This window comes from Pelophylax lessonae (genome assembly GCF_965119305.1).
Source record: "Pelophylax lessonae genome assembly, chromosome: 11".
In the NCBI taxonomy this organism is placed as follows: domain Eukaryota; kingdom Metazoa; phylum Chordata; class Amphibia; order Anura; family Ranidae; genus Pelophylax; species Pelophylax lessonae.
In genome coordinates this window covers 69,664,580-69,677,343 of record NC_138778.1, presented here as the reverse complement: position 1 = coordinate 69,677,343, position 12,764 = coordinate 69,664,580, and the positions used below count along the sequence as shown (strand labels likewise).

Sequence of the window (12,764 nt, the reverse complement as noted above, 5' to 3'; positions counted from 1 at the left end):
CACTGGATCTGCATCATGGATAGCTGGCACTTGCAGTTCACATACTAGTATATGGACTATTCACAATATGAATGTGTTTATATCTATGTTGATTATTATGACATTGTATGTCTGAGCATTTAGATCACTGAATGGTGTCACTATGTTTGTTCTATGTTGTTTTGACATGATTTTAAGGTATAAAGTTTTTATTGCAGTTGTATTTTGGTATCCTGACGCTTCTTAGTATCTCCCACTTAATGACCAGGCCATTTTTTGCGATTCGGCACTGCGTTACTTTAACTGACAATTGCACTGCACTGTCGTGCCACGCTGTACCCAAATAAAATTGATGTCCTTTTTTCCCACAAATAGAACTTTCGTTTGGTGGTATTTGATCACCTGTGTGTTTTTTTTGCGCTATAAACAAAAAAAAAAAAAGAGCGACAAAAAAAAAAAAAAAAAAAAAAAAGAATCCCAATAAGCGTATTTTGATCGGTTTGCGCAAAAGTTATTGCGTCTACAAACTAGGGGAAAGATGTCATTTTTAATTTTTTTTACTATTTATGGCGGCGATCTGCGATTTTTAGCGGGACTGCGACATTGCGGTGGACAGATCCGACCCCTAACTGACATTAGATAAAAAAAATTACATTACACCATGCTTGAAGGTCGGAACTGGTTACTAAAATTTTTGAATCCCACCACTGGCCTGAAGTGCTTTAATCCTCCCTTGAAGAGCAAAATGGCAGCAGGCCGTAAAAGAGACCAAGTTTCAGAATATTTAACAAAGTGCCTGGTGGCCCGAATGAGACATCATGAGAAGACGTGCTGTGATGAAAGGAACGTGTTTGAAGTGTTTTAGATGTAGACCCAGCTGATATATTCAGCTTAAGTGTTTTTTTTCTCAAAGATCTTTGGTTTATGCACTTCAGTTACTAAACATTGATGTTTAAGGAAATACAAGAATATGTAATATAATGTTATTGTTTTAAGTAAATTAAAGAATTTGAGTAGTTCAACTGTGTGTGATTAACCTATTAACCTAAAATTGGTTCTGATATCGCTGTTTTACTAACCCGACAGCTTATTATTCTAAATAGGAAACCTTCATTTTGACTGCAAATATTACAAATTCGAACTACCAGCAAGAAGGAGTACTTACATTTAAAAAGAGAACCTGCCATTTCAGATCCCTCATGGGCACCGCCTGTTAGCGGGCATCCACTCACCTGTTGCGTTCCTCACCTTGTTGTGTCACTGCCGCATCACCAGCCGTCCCATTAAGGTGAATAGGACTGTCAGTGAGTCAACAGCGGGTCAGAGGAGGAGCTGCTCTTTAAAAATTATTATTTAAATCAAGCCTTTACACTAGTGATTTAAATGGACTTGATTTAAATCAAATGCACCCTTTAGAGAATGGAGTTGTACAGGGCCAGGTGTAAAAAGTAGATCAATACTTTTTTTATACCAATGTATTGATCTTGTGGTCAAGGAAGGCTGTAACATTTGGTAATTATAATCCACACGGATTGTATTCGTGTATTCAATCTGTTTTTTGGAATAGACAGTGCCCTCCTTTGATGCTTCTGTGCGGTTGTGGATGGAGGAAAAGGACATGCATATCCCATTTATCCCTCCATTTAAAGGCTAAGCTCACCTTTTTGGGAAAATAATGCACAAATTTCTGCACAAAAGAACATTTATCATCATTTCCGGCAGGAGCCTGGAAAGCATTGCACCCATGATCAGTAAAACACAGGTGCAATGCCAGGCTCCTGCAGACTCAGTATAGCTGTCTACGCATATGGGAGATACGGGCAGACAGTTACTGAAGATCAAGAAAATTAATAAACTACCAGAGCGCTCACCAGCACCCTCACAGTTCATTGAGAACTAAAAGCCGTCTGCTGCAATGGCAGACAGTAGTTGTAGGTCAATCATTCACAAAGCTCTGAATGAAGATGGCTGTGTGAGTGCTTTTTAAATTGTAAGAGCAATTGCGGGGAGAAATACTCCTGCCCCTGTCACAGGGAGAGGGGGAGGATGGGAAGGAGGTGTTGGGGACTGCTGGAGCATATTACATATTGCATACACAACATAACGCAGACCATGTTACCTGGCTTTGCAGCTCACTTTGCTGCTTCAAGCGAAGGTTTTCTGGAGTGTCGGCCACTGTGGTAAAAGACTGTTTAGGATAATGTCTGAAATAGAAGAAAAAAAAAAAAAAAAAAAACAACTTAGAAAGTATTAAAGCTAAAGCATCAATACAACAGCCAGGAAAGACCATCATTGGCAGTCTATATAAAATTTTCTCATGACTTTGGTTTATGCAGCAAATTAATGATGAAAGGCAGACTACTCTGTTACGCATTATATACCAGTAATCAGATACTAATGCTCATCTATTGACACATTTACGCTTCAGCTTCTAAAAGCATCTGGTTATGAACTGTTTTACTAGATAGGAGGAGAAAACACTTTTCGCTCTACATATAATTCTGCCTTCAAAGGCGATTTTAAAATAATGGGATTTTTGCACTCACCGTAAAATCCATTTCTCTGAGTTCATCGATGGACACAGCGCTCCATGAATCATAACTATGGGTTATATTGCCTCCTCCAGGAGTAGGACTAGGTAGAACAAAAAACACCCAGCTACGCCCATGGGCTGTCCCCAGCTGGTATATAACCACCCACTCTGCTCTAAGTAATCTGTTTAATAGCAAGCAGTTTTAGAAGTATCAGAACTCCATAGAGGGCTTGGTGTTGTGTTCTTCAAACTCCGAGAAATAGATTTCACGGTAAGTACAAAAATCAATTCCATTCATTCATCCACAGACACAGCACTCCATAAATCATAACTATTGGGACATCCAAAAGCAGTGGCAAAAGGAAAATGAGGGGTGGGGAAAACAATGGCTAAATATAAAAGAACCCTTAATCAGGACACAGGAGCCCTGTCTGAAAAACTGGATTTTTGTCTTACCGAAAAATCCTTTCCGCTGATCTTCACTGACCGACACAGCCCCATGTCTTCTAGACCATTGGGTCTATGCAGCTCTCTTCAGGAGTAGGACTAGGCAGAAACAATTGGTTACACCCAAGGCAGTCCCAGAGGGTATACCATCACTTCTTGCTATCACTTCTAGACTTCAGTTTGTAAGCAGCAGTGTCATTCGTAAACATAACTCAACCCAACAGAGGGGCAGGTGCTGTGTCCATCAGTGAACCTCAGCGAAAAAGGATTTTACAGCAAGAAAAAAAATCCAGTTCTCTTTCATTCACTGACACACAGCTTCATCTCTCTAGACCATTGGGATGTTCAAAAAGAGTGTCAACATGAATGGTGGGGAAAACAACGCAGATGCATAGAATTCCCAACAAGGCTAAACATAACCAAACCAGGTAAAAACTGGAGCTCAACCAGGAACAACTGGAGCTCACCACCAGGAAAAAAAAATTACACCCTTAAGAAGTGTAAGCCTCTGCAACCGCAGCCTGCAAAACTTTGCGGCCCAGCACCGCATCCGAAGATATAAGTACATCCACCTTATAAAATGTTGTGAATGTGTGTAATGATAGCCACGTAGCCCACATAGACCACGTAGCCGCTTTGCACACCTGAACCACTGATGCCTGATGACGGAAGGCCCAAGAGGCACTGAGTGCCCTTGTAGAATGCGCCTCAAACGGGATAGGAGGAACCTGACCCTTAATAGAATGGGCCTGCACCACAGTCTGTCTGATCCACTTGGAAATGGTCGCAGCAGACGCGGCTTGTCCCTTACGAGGTCCATCTGTAAAAAAAAAAAAAAACGCATTTCCGAATCGGCTCAGTCACAGCCAGGTACACCCAAATCGCCCGGACCACATCTAAGAAATGTAAAGCAATTTCCTTAGGATGTTTCAGTTTAGGACATAAGGACGGTAAAACAATATAACTTGATTTAAATGAAATCCCAGAGAAAACCCTTTAGGAAGGAACGCCTGACAGGGTCACAACACCACTTTCTTCCTATGAATCACCAAGGTAAAGCGATCGACAGGACAATGCAGTCAACTCCAAAACCCTAAGTGCGGAAGTAATCACGACTAAAAAAGCCACCTTCTGCGACAAAGTGAGCACAGGAAGTTCTCAAAACTTTTCAAAGGGAGGCTTTTGAAGCACCGACTGTATCCAAATTGAGATCCCATGGAGGCACCAGGGATTGCACCGAAGAACCACTTTATCCCTATGGACCATCAAATAGGGACTGCAACAGGATAATGCCGCCAACTCTGATACCCTGCCGAGGTAATAGCCATCAAGAATGCCACCTTCTGAGATAACGTAAGCAAGGGAATCTCCTGAATATTCTCAAATAGAGGTTTCTGGAGAACCAAAAGCACTACATTTAAATCCCAAGGCGGTAAAAGAGAACGTACTAGTGGAGCCACATGTCGAACCCCCTGAATGAAGGTACAAACTAAAGTTTGTGGCTAGGGGGGGGGGGGTCACTGAAAGAGGATTGCCAAGGCAGACACCTAGCCCTTGATGGTACTCAGGACCAACTTCTAATTAATGCCCAGTTGAAGAAACGTTAAGATCTGAGCCACTGAAAAGGATCGAGAAGGAGCGCTAATCGACTCACACTGAGAGGAAGCACCCAAGGAACATTTACGGCCACCAGGCTGATTGGAAGATCCTCGCTCTTGACTCCTCTCAGGAACTGCGGAAGAAGCATGAGCCAAGGATGATGCTGGCCTTACCGTGGCTCATGGATGCCTGCGTAGTCTGCTAGAGGAACCAGTGATCACGTCACGAACCTCTGTATCCTCCTGTGGTGCCGAACCTGCTAGGAGCTGCATGTAGGACTGTGCAAACAGAACTGTCTTGAAGGTGGACACCACCAGACTCAGAACCTGTATGCAAATCTGGAGAGAGAACTGTCTGACAGCAGCCGGGGAATCACAGCCTGTGGTTCCTAAAATTTGTCCAGACGAAGGACCACCCTGGTCAGAATTAAAATTAGACCTAGGTAATGCAACTCTGGATAGGGATAGGGGGAACCATTGATAGTTCAGACATCACCTGAACCTTTGCAGGATTACGCGCATCTCCTTAACTCTCACCAAAGTAGTTCACGGACATCAAAGATGTCCCCCAACTTCAATAATGGGTAGGGGCAGACCTTCAATGCTGAAGGAGTCCTGTCTGAGGGTCCGGAGAAGCTAGCTGTAGGCTTACCAGACCAAGGTTGCTTGAAACCTCCCGGGGAAGATTTGAAAGATCTTTTTCCCTTATTCTCTGTACCAGAAGCAGGAAAGAATTTCCTATGGGCTGAGGAGGGGAGGCCCCAGTCTGCAGCAAGGCTCCTTCCCATTCCTTGACTGTGGCAGGAAGGTACTCTCCTCCCCCCCCCCCTTCCCCGCGATATCCTAATGATGTCATCAAGGGTAGCCCCAAACAAGCGATCGCCTTTAAAGGACAGATCAATGCGAGCTTTCATAGAGGCTTGGACTACAGACCAATTCTTAAAGGGTCCCTAGGAAACTGCCGCACTGAGAACTTTACGGCCAAAGGAGGCATCAGCCGATGCCTGAACATCCACCTTATAGAACTTTGAGAAGGTGTGAACGGACGACCAAGTCGCCGCCTTACACACCTGGGCCACAGAAGCCTGATGACGGTAAGCCCAAGACGTACTCAAAGACCTGGTAGAGTGCGCCTTCACAGGGAAGGGAGGAACCTTCCCCCTTCAAGGCATAGGCTTGTTCAATGATCTGTCTGATCCATTTGGCGATGGTCGCAGCCGACGCCGCCATGCCTTTCCGAGGTCCCTCAGGAAGGACAAAGAGGGAATCCGACTTGCGAAAAGACTGATCGTCCGGACAACATCCAAAAAATGTAAGGCAACCTCCTTCGGATGCTTAGGCTTCGCGCAGAGCGAAGGCAAGACAATGTCTTCATTCAGGTGAAATTCCGAGATCCTTTTCGGAAGAAAAGATGGGTTGGGCCGCAGGACCACCTTATCCTTGTGGACCACCAGGTAGGGAGAATTGCAGGACAAAGCCGCCAGCTCCGACACCCTGCAAGCCGAAGCGATCGCCACCAAAAAGGCAACCTTCTTGGATAACAGACAACGAGATCTCCCTGATCTTTTCAAAGGGAGCCTGTTGCAACACGGACAGAACCAAGTTCAAGTCCCATGGAGGTAAAGGTTCCCTCCTAGGAGGGGCCAAATGTCGCACCCCCTGAACAAAAGGTGCTAACCAATGAATTAGACGCCACAGGGCGTTGAAAGAGAACGGCCAGTGCAGAAATCTGACCCTTAATCATGGCCAACGCCACGCCCGTTTGAAGGAAAGCCAACACTCTCGACACCGAGTATGAGCGAGGGGAATACCACCTGGACTCACACGGCAAAAATACGCCTTCCAAGTACGGTAGTAAATCTTCCCCGAAGAGGCTTTTCTAGCCTTGATCAAAGTGGGAATGACCTCAGGGGAGAGACCCCTATCCTTCAGGACCTGGCTTTCAACAGCCAGGCCGTTAAAGCCAGCGACTGTAAAGCAGGATGGAATATCGGTCCTTGAGACAGGAGATCTTCTCGAAGTGGCAGACGCCACGGAGCGTCGACCGCCAGATTTACGAGGTCTGCGTACCAAGACCGGCGAGGCCAGTCCGGCGCCACCAGAATCACCATGTGCGGTTCCGAGGCCAACCTGCGAAGAAGCCTAGATAGCAGTTGAATCGGTGGAAAGGCATACATCAGACGATACTGATGCCAGGGCATCACCAACGCGTCCAAGGCGTCCGCCCGAGGATCGCGCGTTCTTGCCACAAACCTTTCCACCTTGTTGTTTAGACGAGACGCGAACAGGTCCACATCCAGGGAACCCCACTTCGCGCACAACATGTGGAAGACATCCGGGTGAAGGGACCACTCTCCCTGGTCCAGGGTCTGGCGACTTAGATAATCCGCCTGCCAGTTCTCCACCCCCAGAATGTGAACTGCCGTTACCGCCGGGACGTGCGTCTCGGCCCAAGACAGAATGTCGGCTACTTCCCGAGCCGCTCGGGCACTCCTGGTGCCCCCTTGGTGGTTGATGTAGGCCACCGCGGTGGCATTGTCCGTCTGAGCCCGAACTGGACGGCCCCGAAGCCGGTCCGTCCCATCTCAGAAGGCAAAGCTTTATCGCTCTCAATTCCAGAATGTTGATCGGAAGGGAGGACTCCTCCTCCGACCAAGTTCCCTGGGCGGACAGAACGCCCAGAACACCACCCCAGCCCGACAGGCTCGCATCCGTGGTGAGTACCGTCCATGATAATGGACGAAAAGACTTGCCCCCCGACACCGCCGGGGACTGGAGCCACCACAGAAGATCCCTCCTGGTGTCGTGGCTCAACGAGATCCGCAGATCTAGACATCTCATGCCTAGACATCTCATGCATAGACATCTCATGCATGTCCGGAGAGACGAGTGCCGGTTGTCCCTGAGGGACCTGACCTCGTCCTGAAGAGTCCGAAGCTTGTCCTCCGGCAGGAAGACCTTCGCTTGGACAGAGTCCAGAATCATTCCCAGATAGGGAAGACGAACCGAAGGACACAGAGTCGACTTCGGGATGTTGATAGTCCAACCGAACTCCTGCAGTGTCCGCATCGTGGTGGACAGGTCGGTCACCAGGCTCTGACTGGCATTTGACCTTATCAGGATATCGTCCAGATACCCCAAGACAGCAATGGCCCGTGCTCGCAACAGGGCCAGAACCGGCGCCAGCACTTTGGTAAAAACCCGCGGAGCTGAAGCGAGACCGAAAGGTAACGCCACGAATTGGTAGTGATCCTCCGCAATGGCGAATCGAAGGTACCTCTGGTGACCCTCGAAAATGGGGATGTGTAGGTACGCAACCTTCAGATCGATGGAGGCCATGAATTCCCCAGGACTCAGGGCAGCCACCACTGAGCGCAGGGATTCCATGCGAAACTTTTCAGAGCTTTCAAGTCCAGAATCGGACGCACTTTGCCCTCATTTCTGGGCACAGTGAACAGATTGGAGTAAAACCCCCGAAATCTGTCGCGATGAGGCACCGGGACCACCACCCCCTGGGCCCGCAGGTCCCGCACCACCAGGTGCAGATCCTGCAAGCGCTCCGGAGACAGCTGAAGATTTGAGGGAAAGAATCTGCCCGCCGGCCGAGAGAGAAATTCGATCTTGTAACCAGATCAAACGATTTCCTGAACCCATCTGTCCCGAACGCGGGCCAGCCAAGGTTGTAGGAAACCGCGCAGACGTCCCCCCATCCCAGAAACGGGTGAGGGCGCCCCTTCAGGCGGAAGTGGTATGGGAAAGTTGAACCGGACTGCCCGGACTTCTGCTTCCCCGCCCACGGCTTCTTCTGGGAGCCTTGGCCTTTGAAGGGCTTGCCCTTGGACTGCGACCGAAAGGACCCCTGAGAGGGCCTAGACGAGGAATTCCGCTTTCCACGGAAAGACTTATGCTTTTAAGACTGGGGCAGGAGAGTACTCTTGCCCCCCGTAACCCCTTTTATCAGGGTATCCAAAGCCTCGCCAAAAAGGCGAGACCCCGCGTAGGGAAAATCCGCCAGCGTCTTGCGAGAAGATTGGTCGACCGACCAATTCTTCAGCCAAATCAGACGACGATTCAGAATCGCCACGCTGGACAGGCGCGCAGCCAAGGGAGCTAAATTCAAGTCTGCATCGCACAAGTACATGACACCCTGATGGATCTGGTCCACCATAGCCAACGTGGTAGGTGAAGCGGAATCAGCCGCCAAGGTGCGCCATCTTGGTCCAATCAGCAACAGCCTGTGCCGCCATAATGGAAGCAAAAATAGGCTTCAGCATAGAACCAGCCACCATATAGGCATGACGGGCAAGAGACTATTCTCCTGTCCGTAGGGTCCCGGAAGACCGGGGTATCCTCAGAAGGCACCGCAGTAGCTTTGTTCAAAACGGCTACCGCGTGATCCACCGGAGGCCTCACACACCAACGCTAGTCGGTGGCAGGTGCAAACGGATAAAGCAGTTTAAACTTATTTGGCACAGTAAAGGGCTTCTTTAAATTGGGCCACTGTTCATTAACCGTATGGTGAAATTCAGCAGGGCAGGGAAAAACCTGCGCTGATTTGCGAGTCCTCTGTGTTCCAAAGGAAGACATCCTAGCAGGAGGAGTAGGCTCATCCTCCAGGTGCAAGGTGTCCTTTATGGAAGCAATCAGCTCATTCACGAGTGCAAGCTCTTCAGGCGAGCCAGGGGGAGAAACATCAACCCCCTCCACCTCAGGCTCCCCCTCAGATCCCACAAGGTCCAAAGATGAGCGGGACCCTGAGAAGGGCACGCCAGCCACAGCAGCCACATTGCCCTCTGAATCAGAGGAAATGGATAACCTGGCCCTTTTTGCGGATCGTTCAGCCAGCAGCATCTGCACCGGTGACACTAAGGAAGCCACCACAGTGGTCAGATCAGCCCCCTCGGGGGTGCAGCAGCCCCCTGGTCCCCTACCAGGGCGGGGGGAAACTTGCCATCCTGAGAATCCATGCCCCAGTACAGAAAAGTATAAAGGTACTGGCCCTTTAATACCACGGCGAGCGCAGCCCACCGCACACTGCTGTATGCACTGACCCCGCAGGGATAGACCACACTGAGCAAGGAATGACAGGACAAGAAGTTAAAAACCTGGAGAGAGCACACCAGACTGCTGCCACCGATCGCTGTTCCCAGAGAAAGAGGAAGTGATGCAATGCTGGCTGACTGATATAGCCTATGGAAGGCTCCAGCAAAATGGCCGCTCGGCCGAGGGAGAAGGCTACAATAAAATGGTGCCGCCATGTGCATAATGAGAACCGCCCGCCAAAATGGCGGCGAATGGCGCCAAAACACGGCGCTGTATAGGGACAGGGCCGGTCACAGTATACAGGCAAATAAAATGGTGCAGCGACCACCGCACACACACGTCTGCACACAAACTGCACCCAGAGCATAATAAACAGCAGAGCAGGATGGCCCCCCCTCGCAGCCCACAGGCAGTGCAGCCACACAGGGAACTGACAGGGAGCCCACAGTTATACAGACATGGAGGGTAATACACAGCCACAGACTGACACCCATACAGAAGGTCCCCACACAGAAGGTGCTTACCGTACCAGATGGCGTGGGGAGCTGTCTCCAGCGACAAACTGCTATCAGGGCAGACAGGGAGTGCCGCAGCCAGGACGCTTGTGGACCGCAGTCATGGCGTCCAGTGAGGTAGCCACCTCACAGGCAGCATCCCTGCAGCGAACAGGGATGGGTCGTTCAATGTGCCAGGGTAAAACCTAAGCTGAACGCTCGATGGCAGGCTGGGGATCCATCTGGCTCTCAGCCCTGGGATCCAGGGCGACCAGTCCGAGACCCAGCTCCGCATGATCATCTTCATCCGAAGATCCCTAAACTAAGGCTGACAAAATAACAGCTAGCAAGGAAAAGAGAAAAATACTTGAAATAAAATCAAATAAAGGGTAGAAGGCTGAGACTGAGCCCCAGCACAGGAAAGCCAGCTACTCCTAAGCTAGGCAAAGTCAAACTGAGTTGGGAATGCTGGTGCAGTGAGGTATTGACTGAGGGGACAGCCCCTAGGGGTGTGTCTATGCTAAAAGCTTTTGTATTAACAATTCTTGTTGCCTAGCTACTCCTACGGAGCAAAGGTCAATACCCATTGGTGAAGACTTGTGAGTGGGCGGCGACTGTCGGAGGACGTAAGAGAAAGGAGTGTTTACGGTACCACTGGTGGACAAGTCCACTTTTTTTTTTTTAAATGGGACTCCTCAAAAGGGTAACGTACAGCAAAACGTTTGGGGACCACAAAGGGTAATTTTGGTTGCTCCCACTCCTCAAAATAAGGCACATAAGTAAACACCATTGGAGTATGATGCAACCTATGCGTACCAAATTATACAGTCACGTCTGTGGCTACATCAACCGCATCCTCCATCTTTAAAGTCTCACGCACTGCAGTAATAAAGTGCATCTACCAGCGGCTTTTCATTCGCTGCTGTGACCATGGAGGAAGCATCCTCCCTATCGGATGGATCAGGGGGTGGGATATTAAGTCCTCCTGGATGAGCCGCGTCAACGGCGGCATCCGGCTCAGAATCAGATGAGACAGAATGAGCAGGGGAAGGCGGGGGGGGACACTTCTTCCTGGGCTTTTGCCCACATGCCCCTTCCACTCGGGACACCAAGGACTGCAGGGCCGCCGTCAGTGCAACCATGGGAAACTGGGGTTCCACGGGACCTGCCACCTCCATGGAGGGGGTCAGTGGGGGAGAGGTGACCCTGAAGTCCCATAAAAAAAGGAAGACCTTGCAGTACAAAAACAATCTTTTTGGCACCACTAAAGGATCCCCCATAGGCTCAGGGTACCTATCAGCAGAGAGAGATAAGGACACCCCAAAGACTCTCCCTACCGAAGAAGCGCAGAGAATTCGAACCCAGCATCATTATGGACGCTATCCCTGTTCACATCTCCCGGGCACAGGAAGAGGAAACTAAAGAGAAAGAGGTAGAGGGGGAGCTTTGGCATCGACATGCGGCCTCAGTCCTCCAGCATCCCCCTGACATCATCTGCTACACAAACACAGCCATCAACTGGAGACCAGCTGAACCAAAAGAAAATGGCCCCCGTGACATTCAGCTACACAGACATGGCCGCCTACCAGAGACAAGCTAGAGTAAAGGAAAATGGCCCCCGTGACTTCATTGGGCTACACAAACATGGACGCCAACTGGAGACCAGCTAGAAAAAGGGAAAATGGCCCCCATCAGCTACACTAAAGCATGCTGCTAGGATCTTTCCTGCACCCTCTGCAAGGGGAACCCACCCCCACCTCTAGATCAGGGGTCTTCAAACTATGGCCCTCCAGTTGTCCAGGAACTACAATTCCCATCATGCCTGTGAATGTCAGAGTTTTACAATGCCTCATGTGATGTGTAGTTCCGCAACAGCTGGAGGGCCATAGTTTGTGGATCCCTGATCTAGGTTATCCAGCCCGTCGCCCAGCCCTGCCGTTGATTGTAGATCTCCCGAGAGAAAAAACAAAAGATGTAAGGGAGAAAGTTGCTAGGACCAGAGGTCGCAGCCTAGGACCTTACTCCTGACTAGACAGATTAAAACTGATTACCTAGAGCAGAGAGGGGGGGGGGGGGTTATATACCAGCTGGGGACGGCCCATGGGAGTAGCCAGGGTTTTTTCGTTCTGCCTAGTCTTACTCCTGGGAGGAGGCAACATAACCCAGTAGTTCCGATTTATGGATTTATGGAGTGCTGTGTCCGTCGAACGAAAGAGAAAAATATTTTTTTCTTCTTTGAGCTCATGCATTTGGCACATTCGTCCATACAGTGTAAACCACTGGAGTATTTTGAAGCCCAGACACTGCATACAGCTGCCCAGAGACATGAATAGTGCCCTCTGATTCCTCCGGTATTGAATTGTATTGTCTGCCCTCATGTTGTTAAGTGCTGCGAAAAACTGCAGGCACTATATAAATCCTGAATAAGAACAACAGGGAAAGGCACGTGTAAGCAGCTTTTGCCGCTACTTGCATAAAGTGGTACATTTGCACAGACATATGTCCTAAATGCAGTGTGCATTTAGGACGTTACGTCTGAGCGCACGCACTAAACGCAAGTAACTGTGCATAACTGCGTTCAGTCACCTTTACGCATTCATATGTATGGGTGGCTGTATGTAACAGTAGGGCATCCTGGGTACCAAAAAATGCAGAGTTTACACTGTATGA

General features: G+C 49.2%; 1 protein-coding gene across 1 annotated transcript in view; it reads right to left on the bottom strand.

The window, feature by feature from the left end:
- Positions 1–12,764, bottom strand: part of LASP1 (LIM and SH3 protein 1) — a 159,098-nt gene that overhangs the window by 52,656 nt on the left and 93,678 nt on the right. Inside the window, exon 3 of the mRNA XM_082272074.1 lies at positions 2,099–2,183. Within this exon, the coding sequence (XP_082128200.1) occupies positions 2,099–2,183 (85 nt within the window). The remainder of the gene's footprint in view (positions 1–2,098; positions 2,184–12,764) is intronic.